The sequence below is a fragment of the Eumetopias jubatus genome, unplaced genomic scaffold (genome assembly GCF_037043125.1).
Source record: "Eumetopias jubatus isolate StellerSeaLion01/CBP00866 unplaced genomic scaffold, mEumJub1_p1.0 scaffold_16, whole genome shotgun sequence".
Taxonomy (NCBI): Eukaryota; Metazoa; Chordata; class Mammalia; order Carnivora; family Otariidae; genus Eumetopias; species Eumetopias jubatus.
This window is the reverse complement of record NW_028274822.1, coordinates 4,032,368-4,051,158: the sequence shown is the minus strand read 5'-3', so window position 1 is coordinate 4,051,158 and position 18,791 is coordinate 4,032,368. Positions and strand designations below refer to the sequence as shown.

Sequence of the window (18,791 nt, the reverse complement as noted above, 5' to 3'; positions counted from 1 at the left end):
TCAATTCTAAAATGGTCAAAGCTCCTCCAGGGCGGTGTTACACTGTGACAACTCCTCTAGGTGAATGTGTCACGAGTAGCCACTCTTCCCGCTCACAGAGCAGGACTCAGGGTCTCAAGCTCTTCTGTTGCTAGAGGGACAAAATGTTTAAGTACTTTTTTGATCGATTTTCATGAAATAACAATGGAAACAGTTGCTCTTGTCACCGTGAATGACTTGAGTTCCCCCCAGCACCTCAGCAAACCTCTGGGGTTTCAGGAAGCACCCGCTGGGTTGAAGAACATTTCCAATGACCTCATGTTAGTCCTCCAGACCTTGCTGCCCAGAGAGGAAAAGAGGAGGCAGGAGGAACTCAGGGGTGAGCCCAGAGACTGAAGCATCCAGAAAGAAGCCAGTGAGCTAGTTCATATGAATGCCTTGAACCTTTGCACCTTCGCATGAGACCAGGAGCTCAACCCCGTAAGTCTGTGACATCTACCACATCAGACTCCTTCCCTGTCTTCCTTCCACAAAGGTGGACAGAGTTTGATCGCTTTTGGAAAGCAGTGATATCACAACTTGCACCTTCCTTCTCCGTGTCTGATGCCACAGATCATTTTCCAAGTCTCTTCCACTGTGTTATTTCCTTGCTTAAACTTCCTCATTGGCCTCCCGTCACTACAGACGTCCAAGTTCAGAGCCCTGAGCCTCCTAGAAGCAGAGGAGCCCTGCTTTTCACTCTGCTCCCCTCTCTTGCTCCCACACTAAGACTGTGTAGCCACGCCACACACTTGCTGGGTCTAGAATATATGTAGAATGGTGGGGGGTTTTCTCCACTTGCTTTCACTGCCTGACAAATTCCTACTCATCCTTCAAGACCCTGATCTTCTGTGAATACTTTCCTGATCCCTACCTTAGGCCAGGCGAGTTCTCCTCTCTTTGAAGGCATGGCTGTTTGAATGTGTGTTATCTGGTTACTTTATATTTTATTTATTATAGTTATCTATCATGCTAATATCTTCAAATAATTAATTTCTTAAAAGCTAGGCCATAATTCATATTCGCCTTGCTGATATAAAGAATTAAATCCAAAGAATTGAGCTTCAGTGTTTGTGGAATATATAATAATTAAGAAAATGATCTGAAATACCAAGTTCCTAGATGGCACATCCAGCAAATTTAAATACTATAAGTAGAACTAAAACCTTAGGATCCCTAGAGACTTAGAGGAATAGTCTTATTGGATAAGAGAGAATTTACTATGAAACTGTTTCTTTGGTAGTTTTGAATTCTGTGGAAGCCTTTCTGCCCGCTTTCTTTGCCTTCCTATCTTGGTGAAATCCAGATAGTAAGTAATCTTTCATCTTTCTTTGATGACTCAGCATCTTTCAATGCTCAGATCTGTCATATGGGAGATGATTTCTCACTGTACGGTTCCATACGTAATGTTGTAAAAATGGTGTGGAAAGTGCACTGATCCTAGGACTCTCTAATAAATGTTTGGGATTGGTTTGAAACACCCGACATATTGTCTGTTGCCTGGTGTGACATGTCATGATGCAGTCGGGGCCACTTCTTCATGCAACTTACTCAGGCTTTCTGGCCCTGCCGAGGTTTGATCCCAGAAGCTCTGTTTCCGTGACTACTGGCAGCCCCTTCCAACTTCATGACTTGGTGAGCCCAGTGGAACCCACCTCCCAGGAAGCCACTGTGGACACATGGCAGGTCTTTTGGAACCTGACTCATAGTGGGAGGTCTGGTGGTGTGGCCACTTACTGCCTGGTCAGTTGATCACACTGTCTCTGTCATTGCCACGGGTTGTATCTCAGAGGCATGTGATATCTATCCTGGGTGGTATGGTCTTGCTTCAGAATTCCAAGGATCTGCATTGTGGTTCATTGTCTCAGACACTTCAGGCGGCTCTTACAAAATACCGGAGATGGTATATCGGTGGCTTATAAACAACAGAAAGGTATTGCTCACAGTTTGTTTGGCTGCAGGTCCAAAGTTTGGATGCCAGCATGGCGATGGCCCTCTTCCAGGTTACAGATGGCTGATTTCTCGCTGTGTCCTCACAGGGTGGGGAGAGGGAGCTAACTCTGTGCCCTTTCGTAGAGGCACTAACCCCATTTGGGAGGGCTCCACCTTCATAACCTAACCGCCTTCCAGAGGCCCTAGCTCCTAATACCATCGCTCCTCCCTATGGAGATTAGCATCTCCACATATGAATTGGGGGGGGGGGGGCACAAACGTTCAGCCTGTAGTACACAGTTCTGTACTTCATCCCCCCCGCCAGTGCCCTCACAAGTGCCTCCAAAACCACACCGTCTAATGGATCATAACACAGGGGCCAGGCCGACTCGCACCACAATCTGTCCTCACAATATGGACTGGAACAACATTCTAGAAGTGGAAGGAGTTTCCTCCAGAATCCCGAGAGGCCTACCAGGCACTGTGCTTCCTTCCTTATGGTGGGAGAGGTAAGATGAGTGATGCGTTTTCACTTTGGAGGTGATCTCTCAACAGGCCCTGTGCACAGACCCCACAAGCTTCACTGACATGGCAGGCCCTGACTCTGTAAAGGTTGTCTTCCTTCTCTGGGCTCCCTGCGACCTCCAGCATGCCAGCCACTGTGGTGTCACGGATGTCATGGATGTGTATGATGTTCTGTGGACTGTCAAGACAGTCCAGCCTCTCTAGACTGCGTTGTAGGAGGAAGTGGGAGAGTTCACACAGCCTTGAGATAAGCTGTGAAAGAATCTTGTTGCTATTCCCATGCAGTTGCAGACTATTTCTGATCCTCTTTTCTAATCGGAGTGGAAAAGAAGCATTCCGTGCTTCTGGGGCCATTTAACCAGCACTCAGAACATCCAGCACAATACCTGTGCTCGGGGCTACCGGCTGGTTGAGGACAATAATTCCCCAGCACCCCTCCGTAGAGCCAGGCTGGTGAACTGAATGGAGACGTGAGAGACACCACCCTCTTAGCATCCTGGAAGCCTCTGATGATGGCACTGATCTTGGCCACACTCCCTGGGATGCTGTAGGGCTTTTTAGTCACCTTCTTGATTTGGGCGGGTTTACCGCTTGGCCTTCCCCAATCTGATGGCTCTCGTTCCACAGGCCAACAACCCAGTTCAGGGTTAATCCAGCGCCACATACCTTACTCTGGGTGTGTGGTTGCATGCTGTGTCTGTGGACCCCACGAGCCAGTGGCAGGCTTCCTGGGGAAGCGGGGGTGGGGGGCATCTGATCCCTGGGCTTCCTGCAGCAGGGGGTCTGAGTGGTGTGTTTCCCCCACCACCTCACTGCCTTTCTAAATAAACTGTAACCAATTATAGATTCTTTGGGATTTGTTCATCAAGATTTCACGGTCAGGTGGTAAGATAGACAGTTGTGAACAGAAATAAAGGTACAGAGAAGTGGGTGCTAACTCAGGATCCTGGACAGACTCAAATATCCGGGTATCGGCAAAGCAGGTTCACATTTGGTTTGCCCTTGAAGGAACTAAGTAGCACCAAAGAGGTCATGTGGGTGTTTTTTAAGAGTGGGAGCCAGAGATGGGGTCATAGAGCTAGAATGAGTCTCAGTGCTCTGGCAGGCTCTCACCTAGCATATCCTGGCAAAACTTGTTTGTCAGCTTCCTGAATGTGTGTCAGTCACCGGGCTGTCTGTTTGGACAGGTTCGTGAATATTCAGATTCTCTGCTCCCAGCTTCAGCAGATCTAGAATCTGAATCTAAATGATTGGCAAGGACAATAGAGGCCCAGGTTGGAGCTCTCTTTGCAGTATCCCCAAAAGCGGCACCCAGCCTTTCCTAATGGGGGCTCATCCCTCAGGCCTCGTGTTCATTTTTGAACCAGTGTTGGGGCTGGGCTGACTTGCCCATAACTTCTCTGTTGCCCCCAGTCTTGCCTGCTAGTACCACGGATAATGGACCCCTTGTCATGTCCTGTAGAGATAGTCCTGTGATATTTGAAGGCCTAAACTGTTCCTTATGAGTTTTCAAGTCCCTGAGTATTTTTATTTCTCTTCTCTGTATTCATGCCTGTCTGGCAATGTTTTTCTTAAACTGTGGAGCACAGATGCCCACACGGCGCCCTCGGCGGGCGTGACCGGCGCGCTCCCACCCTGCCCCTCCCCTTCCCCCCCCCCCCCGCGCCTGTGCCGATGCCGCACGGGCACGGCCTCCAGCTCACATGCAGCTACAACCCACGAGTTCTTTTCTTCCTGGCCTGGAACCTTTTTTTTTTTTTTTTTACTCCTGATTGCAGGACTTTATAAATACTTCAAATATTTTAATCAGACAAGATTATTCTACATATCCACATATATTAGTCATATTACACACACCGGTTTCAGATGACATGACCTCTGAACTGTGATGCATTTTACTGAAAATACATAATAATAAGGCCTAACATTCCCTGAGCCCTTACTGTGTGTGAGGCACAGAGCTAAGCAGTTTACATGGAGCGCCTCAGTCTTCAAGACAGGCATTCATAGTACCCCATTTTATAGGTTAGATTCTGAGATATACGGAGTTCAGGTAACTGTCTAGAACAATGGAAGATCCAAGATCTTGCAGATGAACAAGTTATCCTGCCAAGTTAAGGGATGCTAGCAGAAGACACAACATCCCTGGATCAGAAGCAAAGGACATTATTACAGCAGTAGCAGTAACCACGGATAGTGCTTGCTCTGCTTCCCAAACCCCAGCTCCCACTGGTGATATGAAGAGGCCCCATGGCTTCTGTACACGACGGGCTGTAAGGAACACTACCCCAGGGGGAGAGTCTGGACTCAGGGAGTCCAGAACTTTTATTATGAGCAGTGAGCTGGCCAGTCTCTTTCCCCAAAGGCATACTTGTTTCTGTCATATTGGACAGTCGGTAAATCTGCCCTTCGCTCTAAAAAAGACACAGTATCTGTCTCCCAAGGCTGTTTGCTCTAGAAACGTCCTTGAAAAGATGATGTAGAAGAAAGGCACAAGATGTGCAGAAACACAGAGATCCATGGAGAAATTCTTACCCAAATCATAGTGAGGAATAACATCCAGGCATGCTGACTCCGTGGCTCTGCTCTTTCTATTTATTGGAAAGGATGTTGAAGATTGTCCCTTCCCCTTTATTCTCTAATGAACATTAGTGTAAAGGGAGGTTCTCGCCCTCTTTCTAAAGCAGTATTTGTTAATCCCTGCTGTATGCCATGCATTGGAGATGCCCTGGTGAATAATAGAATCCTTAGACCCTGGGAGCTCTCAGTCTAGGGGAGAAGATGGGCATGCTTAGGAATTATTAGAATTCAGTGTGTCAGAGGTATATACAAAGGTGAGTTAGAGTACCCACTTAATTTCTCTGTAACACCTGAAGTGACATCCAAATTAAAGAAATGTACATTTAAAAATATGTTAAGTACCTGATTTTCCATGGATAAGTTTTAATATGGTTGCCTTAGAACCTACATAGTTCTGTCATGTGTATTGAGAAACTATTTAGTAGGTTATAAATGTGACAAACACCAGGCGTGTTCAGGTGTATTCTCCTGAGCACATTCAGGGAACCTGCAAATTCTCCTAGCGGCCACGCTGCTGACCTCCGGAGTGGGCCTGTCTTCTGAGTCTTGCTCTGAGTGAACTAGATCCTTGCCTTGCTGCACCGCTTACCGATGGGTCCTCAGGACCATCTGTGTTGCGATTTTATTTTCCATCATGTTACCTCTTACTGAGGTACAAGAATCACATCAGAGCCACATGAATAGTGAAGGAGATCTTATGCTAGATTCTAGGGAAGAGAGAAGAACAGATACAGAACATAAACTCTGAACCTTGGGGTCTTTTAAGCTGTGATGATTTCTTACATATTCTACCCCTTAAAAACTTAAGTAGCTGCTAAAGACTTAACAAGTGTTGCTCAAGCGCTGCATCTCCAGACTTCCGGTCCATCTCTATGGCACTAGTCTGAGACGATGCCTTATCAGATAAGAGCTCTGGAGAGCCTTCTGTTCAGGGAGCACCTGGTGTACTCCCTAGAGAGCAGAGGCCATCCTGCCTACCTTGATATCCACACCACCGGCCCGGTCTGTCATGGACTCTAGTTCAAGATAGGCGTTTGGTGAAGACCTTTGCACAAGGAGTGTGATGATGAGCAGGATGCAAACAGAAAAGTAAGCTGGTTAGAACAGTGTAAACTTGGCTTGTATGTGTGTATGTTTATGCCAGTGTCTATACATAAACGTATGTGTGCGTATGTATATGTAGATTTCAAGAAAAGATGAAAATTTGACATTGATTAAGCATATAATTTTTTTTTTTATTTCAGAAAGTAGTTATCAGCCTGTTATGGGATGTTTTGTAATTATCTGGTGCTGTTAGTGGTATAGGAGTTCTGCATTCATTGTTGATCAGCTGCCTCCTTGAATATCAAGATGAGGCATTTGTTGATCCAGAGAAAAGCAACTGAAGGAGGCAAGGAGGATGCCCCCCGACTTCAGGCACGGAGCTCAGGGAGCCTGCTTCTGCTCCTTCTGCGTCCCCTGACGCCCTGCCAGGGCCAGGCATGCCGCTCTGTTCTCCGTGACCCTGGGCAATTCCAGGGCTGAAAGTGGCCACTAAAGCACATTCTGAGTTCTTTCCTGAGCTTTGTCGATGGCGATTTCACGTGGGCAAACAGCTGTGTGTCCATAGGAACGGTCGACATTGCTTGTTTGTGTCTCCACGTTTCTTGTGGGAGCTCCTGAGTTGTTACATGTGGCGTTGAATTTCCAGCCTGTTCAAGTCACCGTTCCCCATACGAAGCAGTTTCGGGAGCTCCTGTGTGGTGTTTCTGTTACCTGACACCGTGAGAGGACCTTGCCCTTGTGTTCTCATCCGTGCATCATGTTGTGTGATCCCCACGCACGGCTGCACGTGGCTCCAGGGCGTGCTGGCTGCTACGTGGCCACCGGTCCCTGGAGCCACGGGGCTGTTGACTCCTTAGCGAACTAGTGATAATTGTAGAGGGACTGTTTTCAAGTTTCCACCCTGATGCGGCCTGAGTAGCCGTGCGTGATGCCTTGCGTGGCTTTGCCCCCCGACTGCACCCCCTCACGAGGCGTGGTGCCCATCGCTCAGCGCATGCCACGACACACTCAGAGACCTCGCACGTGCGTGCGTCGCCGCTCAGGTGTAACGGCTCTGTGCTGCCTCCAAACACAGACACAGCAGCCACATGTCCGGCGCATTCCCACCGCAGAGGGCACGCAGCCCCTCAGGCGTCGTCATGTCCAGAAAGGATTTCCCTCCAAACTCAGAGAACCAGCAGGTGTGTGGAAGGTGTGTGTCTCCATCTCCTAAACCTGAGGTTTCCGGGTACTGCATTTCACTCAACATTTTAAAGTTTTCATTGTGTCCATTTTAAAGCAAGGGTTCAGGCCTCATCATGTGTGTCCTTTGTTTGATATCTTTTCCAGCAGTTTTAAACTTTATTATGCAGGCATTTAGATATTCTGCAAGTTTAACATAGGAGTTTAACTTAGGTATTTAGGAAGATGTTCAAAGTAAAGATTGTAGTAGTGCCTGGTTAAAAAGAAAATGTTTCTGTTTTCCACCTTGACCGTGGCTGTCTGCCCCTCCATCCCCAGCCCCGAGACACCACTACTCCATCCTTGTGTTCACAGAAGGCTGAGTGCGGTCCGAGACCGTGGCCGGCCCCCAGATGCACTGCCTGGGGCAGGCTGGGCAGCCCCACGTACGGCCCCTGCTCATTCTGACTTCCACAGAACGAGTCAGGCCATTGTGAGTGGCCTCAGTTTACTCTGCTTGTCCTGGAAGTCGTTGTGAGCACAGTGCTGGGGCATCCTCAGCACCTGCTGGCTACACCCAGGTGAGCATGACCTCCAGCACGCCCCCACAGTCATGTGTTTGCCCTCTTCGGATCTCATCCTTGCGAAGAGGTGGGGACTCACTGTGTTGCCCCCACACGATGTTCAGGGCCACCTCACCCACACAAGCCAGCTTAATAGGAAAATAGCAGTGATGTGCCCAGAACAGATGATTCAGTTTAATATGTGGAGAAGAAATTTGCATTGTTTTAGGTCTACATAAACAGCCACTGTCATTCGGCTATGAGCAGATGTTAGACCTCCGAAAGCTTTGCTGATAATTAAAATACTAACATTGAGCGTTTTACCCCAACTGCAGGTTCTGTTTACTGTAAATTTGATTTTAATGGTGCTTCTGTGCTGTAACTGAGGAGCGGTTTGCTTTTTACCTTCATACAAAAGTGTCTACAACGAAGACAAATGTCTGCTTCCTCACATTTCCTCAGGAAGGATAGGAAGATACTGCAATATACAGGAAATCTGAACATGCCGACAGAAATGAGTGTGATCTTTTGGTACGGTGTGCCCAAAAAACAGAAGGAGACAAGTTTAATCTGCCTTGTTAGCCCCTAAGCCCTCCTTGGAAGAGGAACGCCGCAGACAACATTGGCCAGCTTCTTCTTTGCATAATTTTACCTTTTATCATGTGCGTGATGTGTACAACTTTTGAAAAATAGGCCTTGTCTCCTAATATTGTGTCATCTGTATGGGGAGTTTTATAAGCCTGTCAGAGGGGACAGTACTAGGAAAAGGTCTTGGGCCCCCTAATTTCTTGACTCCGTAATGCAAGAAAGAACATGGGTGCTAGTTTGAGTCGAACAGAGGTGGCGGCCTTACAGCAGGCCGCTGGGCTGCCACTCCCCTGGGATCTTGGAAGGAAGTGTCCAAAGGCCGAGGCCGGGCGTCCCGTGGCTCCAGTCAAGCCCCGAGGCTCCTCGGATGCATCAGCTGCTACCACCATGACAGGTGCTGAGCCGCTGCGGAGAGCAGGAGGGCACGCCCGAAAGCCGGGACAGAAAGCATCCCACACGGAGCCCTCGCAGCAGCCAGGGGCTGACCTGGATACCCCCAAATGTGCACAGAATGCCAAAGGCACTCGGTGCCGATCCCGACACAGCGGCGCCTCCCCTTCGCTCTGCTCCAGACGGGACTTCAGACATGTGAGCCCTTTCTGCTAGTGAATCAGCTGGCGATTTTTAGGAAGGTGCTCTTCATGGGTAAATGACAAGATCAGAGTACTTTACAGTTTAACTTTAAAATCCCATTTCATCATTTCTGTCACATGAGTCAAATTTCCAAAGTTCTGTGACTGTCACCGTGGTCGCAGGTCATCCTTCAGCACCGCCCGCAGGCCTCTGCCACAGCCAAGAAAGGGTTAACCACATGCTCCCCTTGACATCCCTCCCAAAAAGCCTGTCAGCATAACCTTAGAGCACTGTTCTTATCTTCCTGCGGGAGATTTGTGCGCCTGACTCCCATTAGATCTTCATGCATGGAAACGATGATATATACCTAAGAGTCTAATATAACACAAAATTTCTTAGGGTTTGTGACTTTAAAGGTAAAATATTGTCTTTTATTCTTTGTCACTCTTCAGTGCCCATGGAAATATCTAGGCCCATGGAGGCTGTTCATGGTAAAGTTAGAAATCTAGCCAGTCATGTATTTCTAACTTGAGATAAAATTTATTCTTAGTTTTGTCTGAACATCTTAGAATTTCTTTCAGGGGTGATATTTGATTATCTTTGATCACTACCAATCATAAATGTAGTACTAATGATAATTGAGAAAAAGGGACTAAAACTTTTGTCACCTAAATCTGTGTCCTGGCTTACTATAAGTATTCCTTCAGTAAAAATTGCATGGTGTATCTTCTAAAATTTTGTATTTGAACTTAGGTGGAAGGGTCTGTCAGAAAGGACGAGGACTTCAGTTAATTTTTCACAGAAAAATATTTTTTCTCATCTCTTCTTATAAAACAGTGGCCTTGGGGCACCTGGGTGGCTCAGTTGTTAAGCATCTGCCTTCGGCTCAGGTCATGATCCCAGGGTCCTGGGATCGAGCCCCACATCGGGCTCCCTGCTCCGCAGAGAGCCTGCTTCTCCCTCTGCCGCTCCCCCTGCTTGTGTTCCCTCTCTCGCACTCTCTCTCTCTGTGACAAATAAATAAACCTTTAAAAAAAAAACACAGTGGCCTTCACAAAGTTGAGGACAGGGCGATGGCTGTTACTGTAACTCTGACATCTACCTTTATACATTTATTTGTGATACAAAGCAGATATTTACAAAATTGCCTTTCATTATTATGTTGCGGTGTATATACCATCCTTAGGCTAGTTCATGGCAGAATGACCAAAACAGGTCTGTGCTCTGAAAGAAATCTCATAGTATAGCTATCATTTTTTACAATCGTGCCAGAGACTAAAAATAATTTTAATTTTCTATCTCCAGTCACCTAAATATTTGTGATTTATGTGTGTATTTTATTAACACTGACCAGAACACATTTCTAACCCTTGAAAATAATAGTCATAAGGTACTGACCATCCTTTGTTCTCTCAAAAACAATTTTTTTTGATGGCGAAAATGTCATTTTGGCATGGGTTTGTAGGAATGAGAGGCTGCTTTCGCCATTGCGGTTACAGACCAGGTTGGAATTCCTTCTTAAACCCCTGGAGTGGAGTTTTCCTTCAGGGACACGAGGCAGTGCAAAGCGTTTGGTCCAGGGAGCGCCCCCTAATTTGTGTCCTGTTCACGTGGAAAACCCTCACTTCTTCAAAACCAGGTTTTGGTGGGAGGAGCTCTCAGGGACATCCTGCAGCAAGACCGGTAATTAGTATTGTCCAAAGAGTGACTGCACTATGGAGCAATTATTGATATTGCTTTGACGGGCTGTGCTATTGTAGGAATAATTTATCCCCTGCTTCAAAATTTCTAGAAGGTTATATTGCATTGAATTTTAATTTGTCATTTTTTCTGCTCTCACTTGAAAAACTTATAAGCTTTTGTGACATTAAAATATGGTTCTAATTTATTAGCATAATCTGTTAATATTGTTTCATTTTAATAGACATTAAGTATGATTTCTTAACGTTCTTGTTAAAATTACATCTTAAAATTGAAGTCAAGAAAAATTATATGTGGCTTAAGATTCACAGTGTCATGTGTGCCCCAAATTTTTATATGAAAAGTATTACTTTTTTAATCGTGTCCTATTTGAGGTGCCTTAATTGTGACAATGAGCCAGCCTAGCATTTTCAAGCTTAGTGCCCTTCCAGAACACAGAATCTCAAACACACACAGTAAGAGCGCCTCTCTGTCGGCTGGATAGAGTGCTCCCTGATTCGTGAATCCTTTAATAAAGCCTATTAGATCTTTACAAAATGATAATAAAAATAAAACACAGAGAATCTGACATAACCTAGCACTGTATAAACGTGGAATACAGTTTCAGGAGAAGGTTCGAGATTTAAAATAAATGCTGCCGGCCGCCACGACACGGCTCTCCCAGGGTATCCGCGCAAGCTTCCCCAGCACGTGGAGCATCCCACCCCACACAAGGCTCTTTAATGCCGTCTTTATCTGCTACACGATGCATGAAATCTACTTTCGGCTTCAGAACTGTGGGCCACCTTTGACCCCTTTCGTGGAGACACAATGTGACCTTTCTATTGTCATCGGCTTTCATTCTCCTGAAAATTCTATGAATTTTTATTACAAGTTTTTTTTAAGCCAAGCTGAGGCTTCCACAAATTACTTGACGCGGACGAGATGAAGTTGTTGAAGTGGCGTGAGATAAGTTTTACAGCCGGCCTGGGCGCCGCCGAGGAGTCCGGGCCCGTGTCCTGCAATGTCATACGCCAGTAACTGCTGAGCCTACTATTGGATAAATACATCATTTTATGGAACATTGATTGTTCTATAAACCCAATGGAGTATTATGCTCTATGATCAAACCATTTAGATTGTGTGTAGAGCACAGAAAATGCCATATTCAGGATGGTACTAAAAGTGCCGTTTGTGTATTTTATGGATGTCATTACAGGGGAAACTTCTCTCTGTAGGCCCTGTTTACTGCAAAATTTTTTAGTCTGTAATGACATTTTTCATTCACAACGTATGCCTTCAAGAGAGGGGGCCCTTGTTTTATTTGTTTCATTCGAGTTTACTGCACAAATTCTGTACATTTTAATTAAATGTAAGCTTAACAAAAGCATAAGGTATTTATTCTGTGAGAAAGAGCAATGACAGTAACAAAAGAATAACATACACACACAAAAAGGAAGCAGAAGGGTGCTAGAGCCTGTGTGCAGCTTCCCAGAAGCCCCCAGACAGCAAAACAGAGCCATCCCCATGGTTTTGGGGGGTGTGAGCCTATATCTTAACCCCTCTGCTGCTGTGTGACACTTTGTGGTTTTCAACTCCGAGGATTCTCTCTTCAGGAAGGAACTGGGGGGCTCCTAATGATCTGCTGGAGAAGTGAGCCTAATTTCGGAGTCATTTCCCAGAAAACAAACCCTCCGCTCCCCGCAAAGCCCTTCTCATTTCAGCCAAGTTGTAGACTTCCAGTGCATTCAGTTATGAGAAGGGCATCTTTCTCTGTACTCCTGAAAGCAAATGGGCAGTAAGTTGGGATTTTTCATAAACAGGCAGGACGCTGAATTTTAACCTATTTGCCCCTTCTGCACAGAGCGATTTATGGTCCTCTTGCAAACAGTTCCAAAAAGGCTGAATCAGATGCACAATTTGATTAGCTACTATGATCACACTGAAACCCAACGTTGTCTTTGAAAGATACAAAGCATAGTGCAAATATTATGTCGGGCGTTCATGCTCCGTTAAAGATTTGTGCACTTTTGGACCGATAGTGGTGACTAAGCAGTTAAGGGTAAACCTGTACAGAGTTCCTGCTTTCCAAATACTGTATCCATTTGGCCATTTGCATTGGTGAGCTTTACGGTTCATATTTACTAGAAAGAGCTCAGAAATTGAAGTTGATGTGCCCAGTAAATTCTTGGTCTTAGCCCAGTTAGAATTTAAAGTTACAGTAGAGATTCACATTAGTTTAAATGACACTTGAACTTCTGCATAGCTCCACATTAATTCATTATGGGCGAAATGGAAGAATCTTCAGTGGGTGAATCTTTTTCAATCTGATTGAGGCTGTTACATTTTATAGGTGCTATTTTTCAAAGCAGTACTGACAGCACTCGAAGTTATTAAATTGCTGAATCAAAAGATGGACCTGCACTCGCATTTATGAACTGTGATGGAGTAGCGGGGCTCGCGCCGCACTGAGGTTAAGATGTTGGCGGCATCAGGCTTCATCACACGCCATCGTGACAGTGGTGTTTACCCATGTAGTTCACTTTAATGGTCTGGAAGTGGCTTAACCCACCTCTGGATTCAAATAAATTCAGTATAAGTAGTTCAGAATAGCATCATTATCGGTGCTGCAAGGGATTCAGAGGATAATTCGACACCCAAGAGATTTTCCGTCCAGTTGCAGACTGAAGAAGGGGAGCGCGGGGGCTCCGGCCTGTAGGCTTTGTTCGGAGACCACCAGAGCACAGGACGCCTGGTGGCCCCCGCCTGCGCTCATTCCTCCGGCTTTGACATCGAGGTACTATGCCCTCTTCTGTAATTGATTGGGGTTGATTTGCAGGCTGCCTTCTTTATTTTTGTGTCCATATTTCTTCATGCCCCCCCCCCCCCACTGCCCCGAACTCTAAATTAGACTGAAAATGCTCTTGAAGTTAGGGAATGGATAGAACCAAGCAAATCAAGTTCAGGGTGTCATGATGACAGAACGAGCAGAAACTGGATGGAGTTCAGGGCGCGGAAGGCAAGCGGAACGGTTACGTCCCAGGTAGAGAAGAGGACGGAGGGGAGAGGTTGCAAGGGTGGAGGAGGAAGACTGGCGGGTACAGCAGACCAGAGACCCAGGGGGCCCCGCGGATGGCACACTGAGCAGGACGGCAGCACCCCAGGGTCCACACAGGCACGCACGGACGTGGGAACAGGGGGGCTCTGGAACGCCCTGTCCTCACCTGGCCTGCTGCTGCCCAGCCTGCTGCCTGGCCCCCCGGCGTTTTTGAAGACAGATTTTAGGGAAATTTAAAGTTCAGAAGATAAAGCAGGGGATGAGGTCCAAGTATAGACCATGATCCAGCCCTTTCTCTCGAGGCCCCGTGCAGTTAACCTACTCTCGTGCTTGGCTTCTGAACTTTAATCTTCCCGGGGGTGAGCTTTTCTTTGACAAAGCAGGAGAAGGGGGAAGGGGAAGGTGGAGGGAGGGACATCACAACCGGCGCACCCCTGGGCAGGCCAGTTTAAGTGTGCTCGGTTGGCTCCCGGCAACTCGCCCTAGGCTCACAGAACCGTTAGAAGGCCTTCAGAGGCCCTAGAGCTGGGAGTCCCCAGTGTGAAGACCACCGCTGCCCTGTGACACCCACCCCCAGGCACCATGAGGGGGGCCTTCAGGGGCTGCTCGCTCACGGAGGTGTAGGAAGGAGCAAGCTTTCGTGCTCCCGGCCAGTTCTTCTCTTCCTCAGAGGGTAAACAAGACGCAGAGCGGGACGCTGTAGTTAGGCACGTCATCTAGCTAGTCATCGATGCTTTGGCCCCTCCTTGGAGAACGTTCAGTTGGCCTTTCCAGTATGGTGCCTTGGCCAGGCCTGGTCCACCCATGGCTGCAGGGCCAGCCCGGAGCAGCGCCCCGCGCCCCCTGGGTCAGGATTATCCCATTATCCCCAAATGAGCATGAGGGAGAGGGAGGTGTTGCTGATGGAGATCGTCTTGGTTGACGCCACACATCTTTTCCTGACCCGAGAGTCTGGGATTCTGTCGACTCCCAAGACTGACGCTCTAGAGAGTTGTCTGGGAAGGCACAATGTAAATTGGTCCTCATAGTTGTTTGAGAAGATGGATTACCTGTGCACTTCACTTCCTCACTGCGAGTCAGAGCCTCAGAGGCTGAAAGAACATGGTGACAGAAAACCGATCCCACGAACTCGCTGTGCAGTGAGCTTCCTCCCAGTTACTTCCATGCACACACCAGCCACCAGGAGATCCTTCCACTCCCTCTGGCCTCTCACAGGAACGGGGAAGCAGGGGTAGGACTTCCCCTGACCTCTGAGTGTCGAACAACAGAGCTGTGCTGCAGTGTGTGTGGGATGGGCCAGGAGTTTGCCTTGTTCAAACGTAGCACGGGAGTGCAGATCCAGGACCGTTGCCCACAGTCTGGGTGGGAGCCTGGGGGTGTCCTCTTGGCAAATGGGATGTAACAGCTTCTGTGGCTCCTACCTGAGCCACTGGACACGGGCCTTGTCTGGGGTCCATACTCAGAGTGGACTCTGTATTGAAAGAAGTGCTTTCTTACAGAAGAACCCCAGGATGGAATGCAAAGTGGTCTTGTCTTTAAGGGATGCTAGCAGTACATAATCTTTTCATCGTCTTTCCTTTGGTAAGGATAAAGGGTGCTTTTTAAAAATGACCTACAATAAAGAGAGTAAAGTGGAGCATTTCAGAACCGGGGTGGCCATTGAGATACGGAAGTTCTCACAGAGACCACTGGCAGGTCGTTCTCTCATTTAGGGAGAAGGAGGCCACAGTAAGAACACAGGTAGAAAATTTGGGATTTAAAGACAAAAACAGAACTCTGTTTAAAGAGTCAGTCTGTTTTGATGGAAAGAAAGATGGTGGTTGCCAGACCTATTTTACCCTGTCAAGTTACTAAACAAGCATCAGCCTGGGTCACAGGTGGCGCCGGGGAGGTGGGTGTGTGTGCGCGTCCTGTGCCCTCCTCACGGCTGTTCGTAACCTTACAGAAAGATGCGCCTTTGGGTCAGAAGATACTGCCACCGCTCGGCAGCCTGCGCACCTGCCGGCAACTGAGGTCTTGGTGGCAACGGCAGCCGCCGAGGGCCGTAGCCACACTGCTTCCCAGGCGCCGGCTCTCAGCGGTGCTGTTTGGGCAGTGCGAGCAGAGGACGGGGCAAGGCCGGCTGCCAGCACGCCTGTCCCCTCCCGCGCGGCCGCCCCGCAGTGTGGCTCACTCTAGAGTTTCTGCTGAGGCTTTGCAGCTGCTGCCGAAGACGTGTCTTACTTGTAAGCCTAAAAGTCGTTTTCCAGGCTCTAACTGGTCCCTGTCTCCCTTAGGCATTGTGTCCAAGTCCTACGAGTGCCGTTTGAAGGGCCAAGGAGCTGCCTTCGTGGAGACAGACAGCCCCTTCACGGCGGCCGCGCTGGCAGAGGCGGCCCCTGGCAGAGAGCGGTCCCTTAGGAGCAGCAGGAAGCAGGCGGCGGCGCCCGAGCAGGTCCAGCAGGTCATCATCATCCAGGGCTACGACGGCGAGTTCGCCCTCGACGCCTCGGTGGAGGAGACAGCCGCGGCCACACTGCAGACACTGGCGCTGGCCGGCCAGGTGGCCCGTGTGCTGCACATCACAGAGGACGGGCGGCTCATTGCTGCGGGCCACGGTGGCACCCCCGTGGGCGGCGTGGCGCCCGGGCCACTCCTGCCCGAGCAGTTGGCCGACGGAGCCACCCAGGTGGTGGTCGTGGGGGGCTCGATGGACGGCCGCAGCGTGGACGAAGCCCTCAGCCCGGGCGGTGCCATGATTCAGCAGGTGACCAAGCAGGAGATTCTAGACCTCACCGAGGCTGGCGTCCCCCCGCCCGACACGGCCTCCGCCTTGGATGCTCTGCTGTGCGCCGTCACCGAGCTGGGAGGGGCGGAAGGCCGGGCCGGGCCCGATGACAAAGGCAGGTCCGGCGGCCACAGAGACGTGCTGGTCCAGCTACCCGGACCGGACGTACCCGCCTCCCCCCCGACCGCCGCCGCCCAGCCCGAGGCCCCCGAGATCCACATGTTCCAGGACGTCCGAGAGAGTGCGGCCGCCGTGGAGCCCGTGGAGCTGCTGACCCAGGTGGTGCGGCCCTCGGCTGTCCCCGCCTCGCAGGAGCGCGCGCAGGTGGCCTTCAAGAAGGTGGTACAGGGCGTGCTGCAGTTCGCCGTGTGTGACTCGGCCGCGGCCGGGCCACTCATGGAGGAGGGCGTCACGCAGGTCATCGTGAACGAGGAGGGCACCGTGCACATGCTGGCCCGAGAGGGCTCGCAGATCATCATGCAGGAGGCCGAGGCCCACAGCCAGCACGTGGACCTGGCCGAGCCGGACGGGGAGATCTCCCAGATCATCGTGACGGAGGAGCTGGTGCAGGCCATGGTGCGGGAGTCCAGCGGCAGCTTCCCCGCGGGCGCCACGCACTACATCGTGACGGAGCTGCCCCCGGGTGCGCAGGGGGCGACGGGCGTGTACTCGCACACCGTCATCGAGGCAGCCGGCTCTCAGGAGATCCTGCAGGCCGGGGCCGCGCTCGGCGCCGAGGCCATGGTCCCAAATGGAACCGAACAGTTGACAAGTATGGTCATTTACACCCAGGATGGCTCCCCGGCCGCGACCGTCATTCAGAGCCAAAGAGAGAGTCACGAACTCCAAGAAGCCTGAGGCGCGGATCGTCACACTCGGCCCCGGGCAGGGGTGGCCTGGTCCGGCCCGCGTGGGCACAGCCATCCCCGGGCTGCACGTGCCACGGCTTCGGGACAGCGGCACAGCCGTCTGGAGGGGTGGCAGCCCGCGCTCGGGGCAAGGTGGGCACGGACCACGGGGCAGTGCGCACCAGGTCCCCGGGGGGGCCGCGGCCGGCCGCCCACCCGAGCCCCGCGCCGCTGGGCAGGCCGGGCCTGGGTGCCGCGTGGGTGGAGCCCTGTGCCAACCGCACCCATTTCCTGTTCGGTTCTTTTGTGACTGGTCTTTTCCCTCTGTTCTGTCCACTGTGCTGAGGAGAAGCCACGTTGTTTTCGGTTTCCACCCACCCCTCCCCCGCCCCCCGCAAATGTTTTCCCATTTCAGTTATGAAAGGATTGTGCCGAGTGGTGGAGAAGTCCGAACGGTGTATCTTGTGGCCTGAGACATGCCTGTTCGTGCAGTCCAGCATGTAGCCATTTTAACAGTTTATTATAGATTTGGTTAAAAATTGCAGCTACAAGTCCTCCCGTCTTGAGCAGTCCACCCTTGTCCATTCTTCTGAAATCGTAGGATCACAGTGTCCCCAAACCAAAGGAAGACCTAGTAGCTCATCTGACGCATCAGTTTCCTTCCCCCGACGTGGTCGGGGTGTTTCTAGCTCTGGTTGCACTCTGCTTAAAAGAAACCTTCTCAAGCCTCTGGTTGAGAAAAGCCTTGATGTTTCTATTGGATGAAAATATACCTTGGTTAAGACAACCCAGTGCTCCCAATTTTGACTTCTTTTCATACAATAAAGTCTATATATGAAATGTGCACTCTGGAAACTAGTGTTCACATCAATATTTTGCTTTTATAACGAATGTTTCTTCATACTGATACCATTTTTGCGGGATTTATTTGTGATTCATGTCCGTGTGAAGAAGCTGACATTAAACGTTAATAACAGAAAGCCGCGCCCCCCTGCAGCCCCGGCCCCAACCAGCATCGTCCGTGTTAAGTTGTGGCTTCACTGCAACTCTGGAATGCAAGTCCGTGTTCTAGTAACTCACTTCTCCATACGATTGCTCTTCTTCCTTTTCCAAACCTGTAAAAACAATCCCCTCCCCCAAATGCAAAGGTTGTTTTTGTTCTATTTTTTTCTTTGAAATAAAATTATAGCATTGAAAGAGAATGAGGTTCTCTTTTTTTCCAGCAGCCAGCCAATGGGCAGCTGTAGAAACTGGAAAGAACTAGTCCTTCTGTCTGACGGGGCAGCTTCTCCGCCCGCTCTGCCCACGTCCGGGGCACCTCCCGCGGCCTCGTGCTGTCTTCTGAGGGTTTGGCACGTGGCCCAGGCACCTTCTGGTGACAATAGCGTCTTCTGTCACAGTATCTAAAAACTGTGAGGAGCAGACAGGAGAGAAAAGGAAGAGAAAACAGTGCC

At 49.5% G+C, this 18,791-nt stretch overlaps 1 protein-coding gene across 1 annotated transcript in view; it reads left to right on the top strand.

The window, feature by feature from the left end:
- The window catches only part of ZNF407 (zinc finger protein 407), a 443,038-nt gene extending 424,518 nt beyond the window's left edge, over positions 1–18,520 (top strand). Inside the window, exon 9 of the mRNA XM_028102875.2 lies at positions 15,999–18,520. Coding sequence (XP_027958676.1) covers positions 15,999–17,347 — 1,349 coding nt within the window. The 3' untranslated portion in view covers positions 17,348–18,520. The remainder of the gene's footprint in view (positions 1–15,998) is intronic.
- Positions 18,521–18,791: the final 271 nt, after the last annotated feature.